At 36.1% G+C, this 23,310-nt stretch overlaps 1 protein-coding gene across 1 annotated transcript in view; it reads right to left on the bottom strand.

Moving 5' to 3' along the window:
* LOC118262370 (uncharacterized) overlaps positions 1–23,310 on the bottom strand; it is a 128,363-nt gene that overhangs the window by 79,265 nt on the left and 25,788 nt on the right. Inside the window, exon 2 of the mRNA XM_035573645.2 lies at positions 1,161–2,492. Within this exon, the coding sequence (XP_035429538.1) occupies positions 1,161–1,917 (757 nt within the window). The 5' untranslated portion in view covers positions 1,918–2,492. The remainder of the gene's footprint in view (positions 1–1,160; positions 2,493–23,310) is intronic.

Below are 23,310 nucleotides of genomic sequence, written 5' to 3'. Positions count from 1 at the left end.
GTTTTGTTTTCAATATTATATGAAAATTCAGTAGTAGGTTGTTTTGTTGGAAAAACAGTAAGTCGTTCGTTGGCAAGCAATTTTAAAGCTCAAACTGAAGCTAAATTGCAAATACAAGAGGGCACTTTGGAGCACAGTAAACAATAAAACCATTTATTTTACAATAACAGTACTCAGAGACGCAGAGCTGTACTTAATTCATTCAATAGTTAAGTCGTAAAGTAATAAGAAATATGTAAGTACAAATCCATTCTACGCTGTAATAACTATTGATTTTACATTTTTTTGTTCAAACATTTTTTGCTGCCAACAAAATTATACGTAGCAACACATAAAATATGATACGTATAAAGTAATCGAATAGCTGCGTGCTTTTAATAGATATTCACAAGTCCCGCAATCTATGCATAATAATGTTTCATATTCGGTATTTGGAGTTAATTTACTAATTTGGAGATCCGATCGTTTTGCTCGGCCGATTCGCCTTGGACCACTTACGCAACCTCAGTTACTGACGATTCTATTGACATGACTATAAATCCGATACTTGCCTATACACCATTACATGTTATAAACTATAGTTACTGCGTTCTCACATACTACTGGCGTGAATTTGCACTTTAAGTTGATTTGATCGTTTATGTCAAAGAACAACAATTGCTCTATAGATTACGTTGATCTTTGCTTAATAACTTCCTACTCAGCTATATTTTTTACAACAACCGTAGTTATGTTGCCCAACACAGGTGCGTTATTGTAAGTTGTACGTGTATTTATGTCGAAACCCACTCAATACATAATGAATTTGCTCATTGGAATGTAGTAACGGCCCGGTGTTTCGCAGGGCACTAGCTTGGGACCACCACTTTTTATAGGTTTTGTGAAATTGGTTATCTACTCTCTAACCTAAATTCCTGTTGTGATAACTATTGATACTGATGTACTATTGATAGAGATTGTGAAAGAAATACTTTTGTAGCCAGATATCGTAAGTGATAAGTAAATATTACCTAACAGGCAGTTTTGCCGGCTTATGAGAGTCAGAGCGTGACGAAATTCGTCTGTTGATCGAAACTTGGGGTAACTGTCTCGGTTGTAAAACTTCAAATATATTTCAGAATTCTACTTAATATACTATCATATTATGAGTGATGACTTACCTCTAGCCCAGCCAGTGAGAACATTTCCAAGGTACGCCACTTTGTACACAGGATCAGGATCACTGATGCGCACACTGTTTGTGCGGCGGAGCAGCTTCCCGATTCCTCGAGATAACCGACCAATAGCCCGCGCTGTGAAGTCTTTGCCAGATGCACCATCAGCCAAACAACCTTCAGCTGGTAGGATCGACCGGGTCTGGCCATTTTCCTGGATTTTGTGGCCTATGAGTCTCGGCATAGTCAGTGGTAACGACTTCTTCTTCTCTGGAGTGAGGGTCTTGGCCTGGTTCACACTGTACACATTACAGTTTTTCTTAAAATTCTGACCATTTACATCTTTGGTTTGATCATTTTCATCAGTCTTATCTGTTTTGTCAAACTCGGTCGTTTTGATTCTGCCGTTCAGGTTCTCATTCAGGTTGTTGTTGTTGATATTGTCAGTAAACCCATCGCTGAACCGACGTTCGGAACTGGAGCGCCTCTTCATGAGAGACGGGTTCCTCAGCAGAATGCTAGTTTCGCTAGAACTTCTGTTCTTAAGAATGTGTATCTTCTTGACCCGGGTCACTGCACAGTCGACCTCGTCGGCACTGACCATCCTTTCCGTTTTTCCTTCCTCATCCAGGAAGCGAACTCTAAGTCCGTTCGATTTACAGTCGCTAAGTGTTTTTTCCGACTCTTGGAGACGTTCTGATTGATTTTTTGCGCCTGCGTCTAAGCAGTGGCGCTCGTTTTCACTCAGCGTTCCGCGAGCCATTTTTCTTTAGAATACTTCTCAGTGTTTGTTGACACTATCACATTATGGCCGGGAACTCACACTGAGGTGTTGGCACAAGTTTCTAGTTCACGGTTCTCTCTCTGTATCACTGTTTACTTGGAAAAGCTATACACAACGAACACCGAACCAGTCACCACCTCGATAACTACTAAAACACACACAGAGTAGTATACACCTCGTCCATTAAAGAACGACACCGGTTTGGAATGTAGCCTTCTCCACTTACTCAATGCACTTGTCCGTTTACAGGAGAAAATGTTAACAAAAAGACGTATCAATTAAAATAGCAGTTGTTTAACTGAATGAAGACACTGCTTCAATCGGTACGTGATTATGTTTATTACACTAATCAGTCACTTTGTAATATTGTATCGGAGCGAATATCGCGGGTGCGCGGCGCGTGCGCGTGCCTGGGCTCGCAGCGATGGAGTGGCGGTCTGCGGGCGGAGCGACCGGCGGTGCGCGGGCGCATCGGTCACTTGATCCCAGCTTTGATTTTAATGATCCGACTACTTGTATCGCTGCGTTAACGCATCACTGTCCGCACCATCGACCTGGAACAAACAATAATCGTCACGTTAATATCGTGCTGGGGCTTATTTAGAGGTACCCTAATTTTGGTATAAAATATTAAATTCAAGTTAATTTAAAGTTAAAACTTGTTAGTTGTCTGGGAGAGAAATTATGTTTAAAATATAAAATAAAATAAAATGTATAAGTAATAATGTTACGCGTATAATCGACCCAGTCTCTATAAAACACGAAGATATTAAACATTAAAAAACAAACTAATTACACGACATTACGTGACTTATTGAGAAAACAATGGCGGTGACATCAGAGACCAGCACCAGTGACTTGGTGAATGGAGTCGCGAGCTGTACATGATATCAATTTGTGGACAGGTGCACTTGCTCTAATATTTACCCCTTTATCAATACAATTCTTTTTGCAGTCCAACTGCCGCAAGTTTAACCTATTAGATTTATACCCTATTCAACGGTATAATTCGATTTTGTATACGGCGGCAAGACTGTTTGCCAATGTGGCTGAAAACCAACTTGTTTATTATAGTTCTATGTCTGCATATTAATAAATCGCTTCTGTAATGTCTGCTTCAAGAGTTTCAATACCTATATCTGTATGAAAAAGGTTGAGGGATATTGCCTCCATGTTTATTTTTCCCTGGTATTTTTTGTAGTTAGTTGTTGTTTTATACAATAACCACTATAGGGTTCGCAACCTATGACTTTGTAAGGTTTCTATACGAAGAGGGTAACCGATGGCAACCCTTACTAACCATGTTGTATCCCGTACCCGTTTAAAATTTGATTTGTAAAACGTTTTCATTTTTATAATCAGTTTAATTTAAAAATTTAGTTATACAAACTCGACAAATTATTATCATTATTGAATAATTTGCAATAAACCTTTTTTTTCAAAGGGAACCGCCTTGAAGTTTCTTTCACCTTCATTTTTTAAGTCTAGTAATAAAACCCTCACCTAAGTCTGAAAAATACAATGCTGCAAACCGCAAAAAATCGGTTCAGCGATACGCGAAAATCGCACAAACATCCATATTATTGACGCAAATTTGACCCTTACTTATTGTAGAACAATACGTAGGAGAGTATTGTTATTCAAGATGTTATAATAAAAAGAAAATCCGACTTCATTTCTATATGATATTGTCGTCTGCAGATGCGAACCCTCAGAGTTATCATTACATCACCCACTTGTTTAATGCGAAGCCTTACATAACGGTTCACCTTCGGTCGACCAGTTAGCCTCTCTGCTTGTGACAACTTTTTGTACGTCACCTCGCTGTAAAAAGGTGACAAGACTTAATCGAATTTCACTAAAGAATTATTCATCATTCTTTGTCGAACAAATTTCCTTTTACTGATGAATGGGACTTCTAGGCGTTTCCTAGGTAATAGGCTAAAATGTTCCTTTCAACAAAAAATGCGTTCCGTCTCCTTGTTGTCGACACAATCACAATAAATGTTCTAGACCAACATCTCTTGCTGTTGTCTTGCTCAATCAAACGGAAAATAACATTCCTGAGCATTCGATTATCCTCTATTCTTTGATCAAATCATTCATTTTCACAAAAATGTGATTGTCTTAATTGTTAGGAAAATTACTGAGATCTGTTGTTTTTGTAGGAAAGACAAAAACTAAAATTCATCTGTGAAATTAATTTAGTGATGATTGAGAGCTGACAAGTTGAAGTCATTCAACACTAAAGTAAATAGTTGTCTAGCTAGACTGGAACATAAAATGACGTCACCTTGTAAATATCCAGACTAATAAATGAAATTTGAGTGTCTGTTGGCAATATTGAAATATGAAATACCGCTTTTTACACATGCATATGAATATACATACGATACATACATCAAAATGGCATTTTTCACAATTTTTGACTGTCTGTCTGTTTGTTCCAACTAATCTCTGAAATGGTTATTGACGGGACTTTTATTGGCACCTACCAATCTATCAAAATCGGGTTAATTTTAGTTTAGAAAAAATATTTTATTTTAGAAAAATATCAAAAGCCCAAATTCTGTGAGAACACTATGCTACGCGGACAAAGTCGCGGGCAACAACTAGTACCTAATATTAATAAACCCTGTTACTGACAGTAGAGCTCGTTGAAAACTCTCTTTAGAATTTTTTCATAAAATTTTGCTCATTTTTCGACGAACCTTCCAATTAATTTGGGGTTGGCAATTACTTTTAACAAGATCTGGCGAAAAATTTGCATTTTTCGTTATAGTTACAGTTACCTACTTTAAACTAGACAGTCTCCAGGCTATTGCTGATTTAAGGAAGCAAAGAATATCCTCAAGATTTTGAGAAAGGTCACCCACAGACTCCAAACCTAGTTTAACCTTTAGCGGTCGTTCCGGGAGGCCATAAACTCAGCCACGACTGCCACGAGCTCTCCGAGTACCGATATAAAACAAAGACTGGACATCCTCCCCGATTGTACCAACCATTGTTATTGATACTCTCCTACCAATGCCACCACAATACTGTCTCAAAAATGTACCTAGGTATTTGTTCAAGTGGACTCAAATCCATTGTAAACTTCTTGAAGATTGTTATTTTTGGATTCTAGGTGATACAATACTGCTTTGTCGATTATATGATGAGTTATTATAATATGCCTTGAAACGAACAATCTGCATAGAATATAATAAATGTTTTGATGTGGTTGTTTAATGACCCGAATGAAAGAATTAATTATTAATTCAGGCACAAAAACCATGGAGTGTAACACCAACACAACATATTCTCTCATTTGCATAGTAACAACTTGAAGTTAATGAGTTCACAATTCACATAAAACAAAATAATAAAAAATATCTAATCATAAGCTATTCAGTGAAGATCTAAAGTTTTTGTCGAGTAAATTTTTCTCGTCGAACAAAAACTGGTAAAATGGCGTCGACTATATACTTACTGACTATTAGTGTTGTGACAAAAAGTGCGTACTCGTATGTAGCAATTTTAAAACAATTTACTTCATTTGTAATGTTCTTAGCTTTGGATTGTTTTGAAGTTATTTTCAACGATGCGCACTGAGGTTCGTTTCCACCGCCAATTCACCTCTAACTGCTCACAAATTCCTTCAGGTACTTAGTGAGTGTTTAGTTGAATGTTTTGTTTATTCAAACATTGAATGACAAAACAAATCGTTACTCATTATCCGTATCTTGATACTGAGGAAAAAATATGTTGGTTTCATAATTGAATCGCACAATGTTCGAAATACAAGGTGTAGTGGTTGAAAAGAATATTTACTGGACTGATCGACAAATTGTTGTTTTTTATCTGGGTGTTATGTGTATGTTAGTATTATGTTTGTAGACTTACACAACTTCATGCCTGATTCCCATGGGGGTAGGCAGAGTCTATGGAACGCCAATTACTATGAATCTTACATACATAATTTCGCTCCATCAAGAGTGATCAGTCTTTTATGCATGCTCGTCGGTTAAAGGTACTTTTAATTTGACCCTTCTTTAATATATCGCCAATCTGATCGACATATATCCGTCTAGGGTGCCTTCTTCCGACGGTGCCATTTGTATCCGCTCTGTATAATTCTTTGGAAAATCTGCTTTTATCTATCCCTTCCACATGTCCAAACCATCGTAACATTCCTTTTTCAAACCTTGTAACTGCATCGTCTTTCAATTCACTCAATTCATTACGTTTGTTGACTTATTTTCCTAAAATACAGGAGATAATTTTAATAATGCCAGAATTCTCGTTCGAACGTTCGTTTACCGGCTTATTCAATAAAAAATCGCTTTCGATCGACAGGAATAAACAATCTCGTATGTGATTATACCCGAGAAAAAATCGATCTATGCTTACCATCAACTCCATACCAATTTAATTTTGAAAAAACAAAAGATATTTTAAACGATATCACATTATAACTACACATCACTCCCAATTTATCTATTTTCCTTAACAACGACAATATATAAAGAATATCGTCTTGTACAATAATGGACGGTGAGGATCTGATTTCCCTCGGGTCGCGGAGGTCGGGCAGATGTAAATGAAACCATAAATTAACATTCATACATATATTAGCTATGTTTTATATGGCCGGTTCCATATATTTCTTCCAGAGTCCGGTTTGAGTAGAGGATAATTCTTTCATCGCATATCAATTAATATTTGATTACAAACTAAAATTATTTAATAAACTTTAAATTGCCCCAAGTTGTACCACTAAGTAAAAAAATCAAACAAGTTTTTTGGTATATAAAATAGAAGGCAAACAAGCACGTGGATCCACATGCTGGCGAGCCATCAGCGCCGCCCATGAACATCAGCAAAACCAGAGGACTCGCAGAGCCTTTCAAAAAATATACACTTTTTTCTTGAATAAGCCAACAACAATCAGATTTAATTACTACTACTTGAGTACTACCTACTACTTGAAGCTGTTTTAATTGGATCGGCCCACGGTTTCAAAAAGTACTTAAATAGTCGTACTGAATTATAAATGGGAAATAATGTCTACACATGAGCATAAAGTAATAAATTCTGTTCAAAAAATTTCAGAATGCGTGGGAGTGTCATTGGTACCGTACGTATCATACCGATATGAGGTTTCATTTGCCTACTGGTCTCTGAACACCAATAAATATCTTTTATATGGATCTGAAAACTTTATTTTTAGAATGTGCCTGAAGTGTGGCAATGGACTAGACTCTTATTACATATGCGAATTGGAATATATATTGGAAGTGAAAAAATCTTTTATACCTATTCAATATCAATAAAAAATTCAAAAGTCAACATTTATCATACTGAGGCTTATAAAGATGGGAACTCTTTATGCAATTGGCAAAAAGTGGGAGATATCACGATCCAAAATCGATCGTAATCCAAAGAGTTTAGATTGAGTTTAGCCTGTTTATTTATACACTGTGCACCTTTACCTTCGGGGAAACAAACATCTTCCTGGAGTGGTCATTTGGAAAAGAAAGAGCAACATCACGCCTTTTATCCCCGAAGGGGTAGGCAGAGGTACATATTACGACAAGAAGAAGAAAGAAGAATCTTGCAGATGCTTAGTGTACTTATTCGTCATCATCTACACAACATGTGTGCTACTACTAGGTACCAGGCATACATAAGTACAAGTAGAATGTTTGTGGAGCGTGTTTGTGCAAGTTGCGAAGCCTTGACCCTAACTCATTACTTCTCTGAGATCATTTGACAAACATCAGTCGCTTGGATAATCACTGTTTTTACTACAATACTACAAAGTATGTTTACTTCTTTCCTTCCACTAATGTGCAAAAACTTTGCACTAAAGTACTTTAAAATACATCTGTGAGTGATTTTGGGCAATTAAAAATGGTTTTGGTTTTTTAATTTTTGCGAGACGAGCAATGGTTTAGCAAATGAGTTTCTGAATTCGAGTTTGTATTCGACGTATCAAAGCTACATCTATAGGTCATATTGCAATATAGATTTTCATAATTTGCAATTAAGCAGAAAACCATCTGAGAAATTATACAGTTTGGTTCATTGTGCTATAAAGCTACCTTTACATTATTAAAGAAAATCACAGTTTCTGTGGATAAAACTGTTATTTTCCCAACATAATAACCACATTATGTCCTAAACGTGGAAACTCAATAACCACCAAAAAGGACGGTTATCAAATTATAACTGCTATTATGGAGATGTCAGTTCATTGTTTCTGGCTAATGGGGAGGACACTGCCCTCACTACACTCTAGAGGTGACGATACGATTGTCTATTCTTTCTTTATTTACCTACAAACAATAACAATATTGGTCAATTGTTTGCGACCGAAGCTGACCTCACCGTGTGAGAGTGTAGGGGACATGTACTACTTACATAACTGTTTTAGGTAATAGAAACACAAAAAACATATTGCTATGAAATAATGAGGATGGTACGGCGGTTTTGTGGTAAAAAACTAAAATAAAAACTCTTTTTTTGTATTATTATGTAATTGGTCGGTATTTGACCTCTATCTCGCCTGGTGGTAACGTCTGCCGATAAGCAACTTATTCACTCAGGACTTGAAGACCCCAGGTTACACTATGTATTCCTTTATAAGATTTCTTTTATTTTCGTTTATATCTACAGAATTATATTTACTGCTCTTGTAAAAATTGTCTCTAAAAAGTAATTCAAGTCTATCTCCCTCGCATAATAGGTATTGTACACAATTTTCAGACACTTTCTGAAAATAACTCAATAGCTCCTGTTTAGAGGAGACGTCGTTACCACGAGTGTGTATTGTGTGGCTCGGCTCGACGCGCCCGACACCCGCCTCGCAAGCTCCAGCCTCACAATAACTCAATTTTAACACATTTTCATTGAATTTTTTTGCAATAATCACACAATTTTTTCCCTTATACGATTTGACTTGACCCTGCTCACTTAAAAACGTATTTTCCTCTTTATATAATTTGTATTATAATCGACGGATAACATCTATACATACTTACATTATTACATAGCGGTAGGTATAATATACAGATTTTTTTTCTACTCAATCTCTGTATAAAGAAGTATAATTACCAAAACACGTTTATTTTTTAATTCTGTAAGCATTGATTTTATTGAAAAGTTGCTAATTATTTTGCATGTAAATAACATATTAATGCAGGTAGTGTCGGAATCTCTGGCCCCTCGGGGAAGAACAGATATCACGTGAAGTTATGTAAATATACCTATATAATACAAATTGATTAATGTTGTTTTTCTCCTTTTCCTGTATTTTTTGTGGAATAAGGTTGAGTTCACATTGAAATTAAAGGTAGATAAAAAGTAATATTATTGTACACAATTATAAATTTTTGGATTAGATCTTGCATACATCGCTATGAAAGTGTACAGTAGCTTCAAAATTATTATGTTATCAGCTAACTCACGTAACTGTTTGACGAGGAACTCGACTAGTTTCAAGCCATGCTAGAGGCTCATATTCATGAGCAGCCTTCCGCGACACACGACGCGGCGATTGTCGCGCTGCTATTGCTACAGTAGCATCTTTTTAATAGTATAATCTTTATTCATAAAACGTTAAAACATTCCATCCATTAAAATACTTAGTTAGTCTAAACTTTAATGACTTTTCTAATTACTAATGTTTAAACAGTTAAAGCTTAACTTCGCGTTAATCCTGGTATGTTTTCACACATCTTGTAAATATTGTCACACTAAACAACACAAGGACGCGTTGTTTTTGTCATGTTTTTAATTAAGTGCGAGTATGTTCTCGAACTTAACTTCGGTTGACTTACTTAACACCATGAGTACCAGTGGCTCATTAAAATAGCGGAAAACATCGTAATTAACTAGTAGGTACTACTTATTGTATACAAACTCAAAAGTTCATAAATATGCCGCGTTATTTTTATTAATAAGTTGGATAAATCAACAACGACAATAAAAAATATAATTAGATTATGCTAGTTATATTAATGAAGAAAGAAAAATAAGTAAATAAAAATTCTACTCAGTAAGAGTAAACTTTTTTGTGCGAATACCGGCTCGGTAGACGGTGACGTAAGTTGTCAACACAGACTCAGAACTTTAATGCGTAGTCCAGACGAGCGGAGGAATACCTAAATGCTTGCGTCACTATAACGTCATTTTCATGGAAAACTATGAACACAAGAGACTAATACGTATACGTATAAGGGTGAAATTCCATTAACAAGCTGCATAAGTAAGATTCTGTAGTCTTTCTTGTCGCCAAACAATTTCATAACTGCAAGACCAAAACTTTACCAATTACTTTAGAATTTTGCACGTGCTTTGAAAGTTGATCCAAAGTACGAAACTAAGAACACGAGGCAAGAACTACCACCAGACAAAAATAGAATCTCAAAGAAAATTCAAAACCTTTAAGTAAAGCTACTAGCTGACCCTAGTTAAAGTAACTTATAGTACGGACAGATTAATAGATTTTCAACTCTATCTACATAAGTTAAGGTTGCAAATCTATAAAACTGATTGGTGTAGCTTGATGTGCTGGTGCCAACAAAGTCTCGGTATATTTCATTCCTTCCAGAGCTAAAATTCATGCACGTATGAATTCTTCGAAGCGAACCTTCCTCCTCGCTTGCTCTCAAGGCCTGGACACGTCCTAACAGTACTTAGCTCGTGGCAAGTATTATATCCTACACGTGTTTTCAACAAATATAAGAAGTACATATAAAGTAAATGGAAGTACGTAAGGAACCCAATTTCTGAGAGTCATTAGTTTCATTTAAAGCAAACTTATTTTTACTTTTCATTTCATAGAAATTCGTTTTTATGTATTTATTTTAGTCAGTTATCGTAGCAATTGGCGTTCCATTGTCTCTGCACCTGTCTCTGTTGGGGGTAGCCCCATGGGAGACAGCCGTAAGGTTACGTGTGTATTATCGAAACCTCTATTTCTAGGAACATTAAGCTTTTAATTCACAACACAACTAAGAAATATTAGGAAAATATGTGCACGTATGTGTGTAGCATTTACACTCTGTCATACAATTAGTATCGTCGATTTTATTTGTAAAATGTTCATATTTGCTTAGTAACATTAATTAACACAGTGAATATAAACTTGTATACATCGACTACCGACACGTGCAAAAGACAAAAATGACGTAAATTTTATTTAATTTGTCGTCAAAGTAATAAAAGCTAATCGCATGGAAGGAGTATCTCGAAGGGTTCAGTGGAATTTTATATTTCCTTGCTAAATCTAACACGTTTTTACGTTTGTCTCAAGTTTATAGTCTTTTTATATGCGTTTATTTGATTTTATTGCGCACTTTAAATTTTGTACCAAATTGTTGTTATGTCAACAATAGCAAGCTGTAGTGAAATATCCTGCAGTTAGGAAATTACAATTCTAGGAAAGTGATTAGCATTGGTAACTCCTTTTTTCTTTTGTAGAGGAGACTCATAGCCCAGCAGTGGACTCTCACGGACTGTTACTCCATAATGCAATGTGCTTTAATGACTGCACGGTTAGTGCGGTGGCTAGGCAACTGGCTGCCGTGCAACGTGTTGCAGGTTCGATTCCTGCACGGAGCAACTCTTTGTGTGATCCACAAATTGTTGCTTCGGGTCTGGGTGTATGTGTATGTGAACTTGTATGTTTGTAAACGCACCCCGAAAATCCTAATGTGGGGCAATTTTTTTTTAATATTAATCAACTCAAACACACCCAAACTCATTCACACTTCGACACCAAACCTACCAACTATGATATTGCCAGTATTGCAACATCTGCACGAGTGCTATCTCCAAACCTGTCTCACTCACTTGTGCAATCTCCAAGGGCTGATAAACATCACGTTACGATTTCTTTCATCTCTTGTGGAACAAGTTGTTGCGACATACTCTGCACAATTACGTATAGACAACAGCATGTCGTCCTACCCCAATCTATCAATTTTATTCATTGGATTTTCGACTTTGTGTGAATAGAATAAAGTTGAAAATCTAATTAAGGTGTAGGTTGACATGCTGTGCGGGATTTCGAGACTAATGTAAGCCTCACGCTTCTTAGTAAGCAGCGTTCGTCAATGAATGGACTGAAATAAAGATTAAAGCGAGACCCTGACTTGGATACTAAGTATCACATTAGTTACTTTGTGTTGTAATGTTAACCTCTAAAAATTGTCTTTACATAGGTCTTACCTAAAGTAGTTTTTTGGTCGTTCATGGTTTGGAATAATGCCATTAGGTTTTGAATTTGAGTTAGTTATAGAAGCTCCTTGTAGAGCTGGAAAAAAGAAAATATTCAAATTAAGATATCATCTGTTTCTTTCACAAAATAAAAGTGCTACTACTCCTGATCAATTTCAACAAACAAACGAACAAACAAAAGTATTATATTTATATTTTCGTACAAACTTCTTGTAAGTCCACGTGACACCTGTCTCGGTCAGTCTAGCAGTGTGTTATTGTGACAACCTTGACCACGGCCGTGGAACAAATAGGCACAGGTATAGATAGACTACATTCTTTGTTGTTCATGTATCGCTTTCTACTGAACATAGCGTAACATTATAAGGTAAATAGATCAAAGACAGCTACATATCAAGATATCCTAATGTATCAAAATTATTTAATAGATTTTCGACTTTAGTATATAAACATAAAGTGTAATATTGATGTTTCGTAGGTTGGAGCAACTTGAAGTGCTGTTGTGTGCACATACCAAACATTTGGCAATATTGACCGATATCGGATCTCAAGTGCATTGCGAAATGAAGAACGTAAACATAAGAACTGCGTAATCGATAAAATATTGCCTGCGTCATCGATTACAATATACGAACATAAAAATTATACGAGTAATATGTATTATGTACGATATTTTTACGATTTATTTACTAACCAACTGTACTTATATGAGCATTATGCCACTAAATAGCATCGCATCATTTATTCCTTATATACTGCATTTGTTTATTTATTTATTTAATGTAACGGTTAAAACCCATTAACCACAGTAACTGACATATTAAATACAAACATCGTAACTGATATCATAACGTAACACTCACAGCCTATTTGACATCGTCTACGTCCAATGACTTTCAAGGCAGGCCGTGCCTCTCCAGCTGTGGACTACCTAGCGGGCTTACCGGGGCTCCGGCTCGAAAAGCAAGAGTAGAAACGGGGTGGTTTTTAGTCAGTAAGAGTCCAACACCTGACGCCTCGCCCTGGCGAGAGAAGTCATTGGATGAATTTCCCTGCTTAAAAAAAGGCCGTGCCTCTCGCCATACACCATCCAAAATTCCAAACTTTAACAAAACTTCCATTCCTATACCCATGTAATAAAACAATCTGATCAACTCATCAATATTGTATTCCGGTGTTCACATCAATGACTGTCCTCATCGCCACATCAAGTACACTTGATGCTGCTCCTCTGCGACTGCATCCGAGCCGCGTGCAGTCTCGAGGAGTCAGCAAATAGTGTCGTCACTCCAACCCTGACCTTCGCCGGAGTAGTGGCCATCTCTCTACTACTGACTTACACAGACTTAATCTGTTCTTTGTGTTCTGTTCTTTGTGAAATGTCGTGATAGCCAGAAGGCTGTAAAAAAAACTTAGTAAAAAAACTGTTTCTAAGAAGACGTGACACGGACATGCCTTATACTTTTATTTTCAGCTTTATATGTATAAGCTGAAGAGTTTCTTTGTTTGTTTGAACGCGTTAATCTCCGGAACTACAGGAATTGAAACATTATTTTACAGGAGGACGTTCTTAATTCGGCCGTTATTTTTTTTTGTGTTGGATAGTCAATTTTTTGAGTAAGGTTATAGGTTAAAACATTTCGCTACGATCAATAGAAGTCGAGCAGAGCAGGTAAAACCACGCCGAAGTAGCTAGTTATAGATAAGTCAGAAATTGACGATCCGATTCTTCGAATTCTGAAAGTGTAAGTATTTTCTTCTCATAGTTTATTCTCCGAATAAATAGAGACATGTATCGTGTAGTGTGACAGTTTACAAGTTGATATCATCTGTATGTCATGTCCCATGTTCCAAGTGTCGTGAAATTGTCGAGATTGAGGAGATCGTGCCGGAACATTCGAGAACTTTGTCGTGCAATCTCGCCGTAATGTGGAGGGAAGCACATCTTGTTTGAGTTTCCTCTACACGGAGTGGGTTTACATAAGTATCAATGGTGTTAGGACATTTGTATAACATCTTATGACATTGAAAACAATACATTAATGAATGAACAATATTATTGTAGTAGAATAGTCTGTAAAAGCAACATGGAGATGTGATTTCATATTTTAGTGTCGTCATAAGTCGTAATTAACTTAAATTCAATGACGACGAGTGAATGACTGATCGCTTAAGTTTCTTATTAGACGTTTTTTAATCATCATAGTCATTGATATGACTATGGTGATGACATTGATATGACTGAGCGTTGGTCTCATAAACATACGCTACGAGGGAAAATATTGGATGAATGACAATGAAAGATCGACAATGATGAGAGAATGGCGGCTCACATCTACTTATATAATAACGTGTACCATAACATTGTCCACGAAATAGTCGGCAGGTGTTATGTGAACATTGTGGACGACACAATTTATGATGTACACATTTATTTCTTTACAAACTTTTGTTACTTAGTTTTTGTTTGAGTAAAAATCTAGATATATACCTACTTACCTACCTCATGGGACATGCATGTCTCCCTAGACTAGAGACGTGCCCTACAAGGCGTTGCACCAAGGGAGCTCCGAGACTAGTCTATTAAAGTTTAAGTTGCTGAGGGCCCATTTTCACTGGAGTGGTTTTATAGAGATAAAAATCCCACAGTCTCTAAGCTTCCTCCGTTATCAAAATAAAAAGAACCTACCTCATACAGAGCTACGTATAAAATAGCACGAGAATACGTAGTAATAAATCGTCCGTGACTCTTATGGTCGTATATGACTAAAACCTTAAGTACTTACTTGCATTGTTAGGTACCTAGTATTTATGACAAATATGTTTTATAAAGTGCAACGTAAAATTGTGGCTAAACTGTGGACCAATAAACTTAAGTCCATGTTAAAATAAAACGCTGTTTAGGTACCTACTGTTGAGTCAACAATTCTAAGACTGTGCCTACCTACCTATTCTTCATTGTCTGTCAGTATACCTATACATTTGTAAGAATTAAGCCAGAAAGTCATTAAAGAAGAATTTTATATTATGTCTCAGTTGATGAACAATTTTATTTCTTATTTCAGTCATATTAAGTAAGAAATTCGAATGAAAAAGTCCTTAATATCTTAATACCGACATCAAAAATGTAATGAAATCCATTAAATATCAAATTAAATGAGTAATAAAAACTTGAATTAGCATTCTGACAGGTTTTGATGAAAAACGCTCGCCGGATTAACTTCCATTATTGTATTATGTCACAAAAAATCTATTCTCTTGTTGAATGAGAAGAAACTTAATCTTAAGTACTTATTTTTTTACGAAAATTCATTGTCAGACCGTATTTAGTAGTAGCTAATCAGTCTCATAAAGAAATGAATATATGTATATATTAACTTCTGTTACTCTCATAGATTCTATGACTCCCCTAAACTAATTTATTGATTTTTAAGATTTTCTTTACACCAACCACCAACCAGGTGGGTGCTGAGACAATAGGTCGGTTATCGTGCCCTATATTCATGCCCTAGATTCAACTATCTGTTTTGTCGATTCTTAAGCACATTTTTTTTATGTGCATATGTATATATATACGCCAGTAATTTACTGAGACGCACGTAGTGGCATCTAACAAACTAGATATACTGAAAAGGTATTTTTTTAATTCTATTTATGTTAGTTCTCCACGGACTCTTGGTCCGTGCCCTTGTCATAAATACATTCTTCTATTTACTGCAAAGGTTATAAAACATTCATTCTCTCTTGGTCCGTGCGTTTGTCATACATTCTTCTATACACATACTAGAAAGGTTACAGCAACACGCAAAATATACTTCCTACATGACACAAACATGATCAATAGTATTACTTCAAATACAACAATATAGTACCTGGTACTAGACCCGGAGAGTAGCCACATTATAACCAACAAAAGAATTAATTGACAATGGTCGCGCACCTGCACTGCAAGCCATTGTCGCTGTGACGGGAAACACCGCGGCGAATCACAATGCTACCAATGTGCCAATATGAGAGGCACTGCCGAATATGTACAGAGAATAAACCTGGGACACTCGTATTGTTACTAACTGTTTTATTCTAGCTAGTGGATGCTCATCTTCCACTTCCACTTCATCATCACCATCGACAGCCTGTCACCATAAGTGGCCACTGCTGACCAAAGGCCTCTTCTCGCACGGGAAGATTTGAGTATCAATCACCACGCTTGCTCATTGCGGGTTGGCGACTTCAAACATATAATCAGACATTAATATAATCAGAATGGCTCAGTTTTCCTCTCGATGCTTTCCTTCACCGTTACTCAATGTTGTTAAAATAATCTTACAGAGTACATATACCTCGGAAAAAGTCACTTTGATACTTTGCCGTTAGTAGGTTTCAAACCCGCACCCTCATGCACGAGAAGCGGGCGTCTTAAACCTACGGGCCATCACAACAATGAATGAACATACTTTTTACTAAATTATACATCTTCCATTTAGCCTAAACTAAAAATAAAGGGATTAAATTAAAAGGTCAACATTCTATAATAAGAATAGTTACAAACAGCATTTCGTAGCAGTCTTAGCTCTCAAAGCGAGTAGAATATTGGGTTAGATTTTCAGTACAAAATTCTCACTGTAAAACACGAACGGATTTAAAGCACCAAGTGTGGATAGGATGCGAACATAACATTATGCCCGAGGTGTTTGTATGTGAGGCTGATAATTGTGTACTGGCTAAAAGTATAAGGTGAGTACATGTAACACGTGTTAGCGTTAGGGTTGCCAGCCATACTGTTAAAAACATTCAACTTTTTACTGTTCAATAAAAATAAAGTATACAAAATACTGTTTTCAGTATCAACATGTCGAACGAACACTAAGTTTGAATTGTTTTTCATTAATGAATGCAAAGTGAAGGAAAGACAGAAATAGACTCAAAATTTATAAGTAGAGCGAGAAGCGCTAAATATTTTACGTTCATTAGATGCTCATATTTGTATAATACTGTTTATTTTCCTTCTCTGACCTAAATATACTTTAATCCTTGTAACCAAAGTTGGCAGCCCTAGCCGTAACCGTACACATTATTATAGCTATATTTATACATATAAGACATTATGTAATAGTAACATTTATATTTACAAGTTTATCTTTAGTACACACATATCTACTATCCCGAACAACACACGCCCTTTGCGAAAATAACAAAAACAATTAAGTACCCTTTTGCAAAATGAATATCTTTGCTCACACCTATTGGAAACTGTTTGGTACACACGATCTGTTCTCGAAAGTTCCAACAACCGCCCAGGTACTCGCGTTATATTTACCAAATACTCTTTGATCTGTATCAAAGAAGTGTTCTATCGTGTTTTATGACCGTTTAGATAATAATTAACTTCAACCAGAAACCAATCCGTTGGATATCAAAGGTATTCGTTGCTTGTTACTTGACTGCTCGCGGCTTACACAAAGTTAAGGTAAATCTATACGAATTATTTAGTGAATTTATTACTTACTGTGTAAATTCGTCGGATTTGGAAAACATTTGACTGCTTATGTCTGTAGTTTCGACTTTGACTTTATAATTGTTTAACACCTTAAGTAAATTGTGTTGACTACAGCGCATTGTTATAAAACACACACCAGAGATTTTTCTATACAGAACTCTATTGCAAATAAACACTCTTTAACTTTATCTTGTAATCATTTAAATATGATCACAGTGATCCGTTTGTAATCATTAAAAAAGATATGCCAGATCCTCAAACAATCCGCAAAAGTGTAATAATTTATCTTAGTCTAATTTAATTAAGTACCATTAAACTCTTAAGTCAAAGCCACACCAAACTATATCACTTAACAAATAAATAACAAAACAATGAAAAGTTACTCGTATTTACTTGATCATTGAATGAGACAACACAGACATCTGGTACCCAGGTACCCAGTGATCACTGAGTTAAGCAACTTGTTTGAACATGTGTACGTGTCCCGAATGTTGAGGCGCCGACTGTGGCGAGGCGATTGATACATATTTACATTTTATTGCCGACAACCTGACGTAGTGACGTCATGCAGACGAAGCTGGAGTTACAATTAGGTGGGGACGCGGTGGTAAAGGCGAAGAGCTGATAGATAGTACAATGATTTTTATGTGATATGTTATAAGATTTATATTTTGATATCCCAGATGGATCATCACCACATAGTAAGTGATTAGCCAACCATTGATTTAGATCGAGGAGATCCTGCAGTACTAAAGGAGTTACGTTGAAGTTTCTTTTAATGCGTAGTCTCCCGATTTAACTCCTAAGATTTGATGATTTTCCCATCAACAACAAACATGGCTGCTATGACTTGACTCTGCTTGACGTTCAAAAGTGCCTTCCTGGTTTATTTGAAATAAATAATTTTGACTTTGACTTATAATGTTACGTTTTTATCTATTTACATATAAAAGTCAGCAAATTAGTGTTTTGTAGTTTTTATGCGTTTTACGTCACAATTATGGGACTAAATTACCAGTAGTTTGAGATATTTCTTCGGCAACGCACCTGTGATTCCTCTGGTGTTGCGAGTGTCCATGGGCGGCGCTGATCGTTTACCATCAGGTGGTCTGATCGTTTGCCTCCTATTCCATTAACAAAATTAAAATCTAGGTAATTACCATGAGCAAATTGCTATGAAGCAAAGTTTTGACAAAGTCACCGTCCTCTATAATTTACTGTCACAAATTAACATTTCTGTCGTAGTCGTGTCACGGTAACGTTTCTTTGTACTGAACAAACTGCTGCGCAGTACATTTGAAGACTGCCGCGTAGTTCGTGACATTCGAGAAATTTTGGTGATTTTCTCAAGAAAGTTCGTAGTCAAGTAATATTATTTGGAGTATTTAGGACGGATACTTTAATAATTCCTTGGAATTTATCAAAGCTTTGTTAAGATATTCATCTTGTATCATTTCAAGGGACGTGTGGCGCAGCCGTGGAATTAATGTCCTGCATGTAGATGCTCATGTACACAAGTTATGCAACACTTGCACTACGGGGAACAGCACGTACATGGAATATCCTACTCGCTTAGAGAGTACTCACATTACATCAGAGTGGATGTCACGTGACACATGACAACAGATAGTTTAGTACTCCACATTAATCTTAGAATTATTATACATAGGTATACATTGTGGTTGCTCATTTTTTCACTAACATCATCGTCCCCCCGAAGGGGTAGGCAGAGGTGAACATTACGGCACGTAATGCCACTATACATTGTACACCCACTTTTCACTATTTTGTTTTAAGACACAATTCTAGACTCCGTGATACTACTGAGAAATTTTCGAAAAGCCGAAAATTGCCCGATCTGAGTTTCGACCCTGAGACCCCTTGTCTCAAGTTGCACTTGCGACTCGACCAACAAGGCAGTCTCCACTAAAACTATGTATACTACATTCACAATTTGCACTCCAAAATAGATAAATTGAGAAAGCAGCTTGTTAAAAGTGAGGGAAAAGTTTTCAACTTTGCTACTGTGACACTAAACTTACTACGACACTAGGAGACACCTCAATTCACACTAACAAATACTCCGAAGTGTATGCAAACTCCTTAACTCCATGTATCAGTAGTACCGACAATGTAGTTACGTCAACCGCGCGATTAGTATTCTCCGTAGGGACACAACTTTAGGAACATTTGCAAAACAACGTATTCGCGGCCCAGTTACTGTTACTTCACTATAAAGTACTTGGGCCTCTTGATTATCCTTATCTTGGCTTCACTTGTGCAATGCAACTTGTTACTAACATATACGCTAATTTTTCCCTGTACAGAAATTACTACTTAACTTATTATACATATACTATAAAGGTTGTTCTGCTGAACGAGAGCAAATTCAAATCATTTAATTCAGACATATTGTATCTATAAATGTCAGTAGTAACAAGAAAATTAAAAAAATTCTACAAGAAAACTCAAAACTATTTTTTTTTAATCCGTCGATCATTATCATCACCCCTAAGCATAAGTCGGTTCAGTCAATGATATTAGCGTGAACATAATCCTTCTTAAACCATTTTTAACTGGCTCCCAAAGTGAAGGCCGCATTAATTTATGCCGCCTTAGTCTTGGGCAGTTTCCATCCACTTTGTTTTGATATTATTCCACAATTTACAGCCTAAATTAATCATTCTATCACCAACATTCACACTGAACTCCACCACATTTACGACAAAACCTCCAAAAGTTTCCACCGTGTCTGACACATGATATGGGGGTGACGTCACAGCCAGTTAACCCCGATTGTTCGCCGACCCATCCCATAACACACTCGTTCAGGTTCGACGATAGAGAGCACCGCCCTTTGGAAGCCGAGACCTCGGTCTGACCTGAACTTCAGTGATTTATTTATGAAAGACATTGAGGTCTCATTGGTATGAATAGGACTTATTATAAGTACGTATGTACATGATTAGGCACATGGTGTGAGACTATGATAGCGATGTCACATTGCTAGCGGCTTGTCTTTCAATACTGGTGAAGGCTTTGGAACTGTCTTGTGCGTTATACGTTACTCATGATATCCAATTTAGTGTTTATAGAATTATTGTTCACTTACATCATCAAGCCTGTGGTCTTTTTCTTCACCCATTCATGGCTTGTTTGAGTCAGCTTTAAATTAAATTATTTTGTATTAAAAGACTGACATCTGTCCTCCACGATTTGCTAAGGGTATCATACTCTAAATTTTGTCAGATTTTGACATCCCACATTACTACTTATATCTTGTTAACTTACCTTCTGGTAAGTCGGTTTTTCTTCTCTGTTCTGTTCTTCTGTATTTATGCTAATTATTGCAGCACCAGAAGCGAATAAGTAGTAGTAGTATTTAATTAATATGATAGCTAATTAATTATATGATATAATATAATACAGAACACATTTGTATATTATTGTTGTTGTTGTCTGTGGAGGAAAACCGTCGTGCCACGAGTCAATTATTGGCAATATTATGCTATATCAAGTGTAGCAACATATATTATGTTTTATAAGGTTAAATATATCTCACTAGTTACAGTATTCCTTGCCTATTATAGATGGAATAAATTGGTTTAATTAAAAGCATTAAAGTATTTATTTATGACTCACATGCCTACATTACTTCGTCTTTGTACTATGACCATGCAAGAGCATTTAATTTTGTTTTTATTCTCCCTACTAAATAGGAAATTTTGGTGCAACCCAAGTTCTGTATTATCCTGTAGTCTACTGACTTTAATCTAAATCTGTTTAATTGTTGTTTAGATCACCGAATAGGAAATAATAGACATAAAAAATTTACAGTTAGTCACGAAATTCGTTCATGTTTCACCTATAAAATCCCTATTAAATTCAAAGTACCTAGAACAAAACAATAAGGACGGTAATCCCATCCAGTTGTAAAAACAGCTCTTAAATTACGTCTCCTATAGACAAAGTAACTCGACTAAGACTCAATATCATTTAGTTTTATTATAGGACCAGTAATTTTCTAGTTTTGTCACTACTTTAATCAAGCTATGAATGTCACTGACAATCAGTTCTATTAATATTGCTTAAATTATATTTAATATACTTTGAAGTCCAGTTTTCCTCACATATTTTCCATCACAGTTTGTCTGTGGTGTCTAAATAATCTGAGAAAGTGCATAATAATTCGGAAAAGGTGACATTAATACTTGCCGTTGGTAGGATTGGAACCCTACATGCATGAGAAGCGGGCGTCTTAAACCTTCCACCACGACTAAAAGTTTATAACAATACTTTTGTAACAATAAAACTTAGACGATACTGCCTCCTCCTATTGGACTAGTGACAATCTTCAGTCTCAGCATGAGAGTTTTAAGATTGTCATTTAAAAGATTCAGAGAGCGCTACTCAATTTTTATTAAATGTGTAGCCCCTTAGTTATGGTAGCTCTTAAGTCACCCATCTATTGAGTAAAGATAGTGGCACACACATCAAGACATCATTACTCTAAAGCAGGGTTTCCCAAACTAGGGGTCGTGACCCATTAGTGGGCCTTGTCTGTAGAAAGACATATTAATCAACCATTCTGTATTTTATTTTGCATATTCATATTCTGAAGCTGGGTCCTGAGTTTAGAAATTTAATTTAGACGGATCATATTCCCGACAATTTTGGGAACCACTGCTCTAAAGCATCCTAACCAAAAACGATAGCAACGCCACAAACAAACGTTTTGATAGTTTTTTTTTTACATTACCAACAGTAATTACCAACCCGGACACTAGTGCTCTATTATAAGCCAAGTATAGGTAATACACGAATGATGATCATGTGCAACTTATGACACGACATTATGTTGCACATGCACCGCCTTACATAAGCTAATGTGTTCTTATATAAACTGTTGAGGAAAATGACCATCTTCTGTAATGTTATGTGTGATGACACTACTTGCTATGTATGTAGATGCAATGTAACTAGCTGGATGCTGGAAGCGATTAACGTCGTCTCAGTTTAGAAGTGTCTTAAGAAAGTACGGTAATTTGAAAGAAAATTGAGCTTCTCACAAAGAGTGTTTTCAGGTAGAGTACATGATCGCTGTGCATGTCCCAGTCTCTCGTTACACTTGGAAAGTTCTCATGCTACCAGGAATCAAAAGAAACGTGCAAATAATAATATAACATCGAATATTTATTAGATTGGCCAGTGCGCTTGTTGCTCCTTCACTCACACGATTTAATCTGTCACGACACTACCAAAAAAAAGTTGGAACAGGATCGAAGTCATCACCGAGTCAATCAAAATTGTATTTTTGTTAGTCTGTCTCTATGTCTGTTAGTATAATTATATAATATAAAAATATAAAAATAGAAAAAAGAAATAGTGTTTAATGTTACCCAGTTCTAAGGTAAAAAACCAGACAAATTAAGCTTAAAAAAAACCAAAATCATATTAGACTTGATGATTTATTGTCCGCCAGCCGACACAGGAAATCTACGATTAAGTATAATAAATATAATATGATCAAACGTTACAATTATACCATCGAGTTAATGCAAGTGGTTTTTACAAGCAATGACTACAAACTGGACCGCGTTCGATTCGATTCCAAGTAGATAATACCATTTCAGTAATAGGTACAATAA

This window comes from Spodoptera frugiperda, chromosome 12, assembly GCF_023101765.2.
Source record: "Spodoptera frugiperda isolate SF20-4 chromosome 12, AGI-APGP_CSIRO_Sfru_2.0, whole genome shotgun sequence".
Taxonomy (NCBI): Eukaryota; Metazoa; Arthropoda; class Insecta; order Lepidoptera; family Noctuidae; genus Spodoptera; species Spodoptera frugiperda.
Note: the sequence above shows the minus strand (reverse complement) of the source record. Positions and strands in the feature narration are given on the sequence as shown.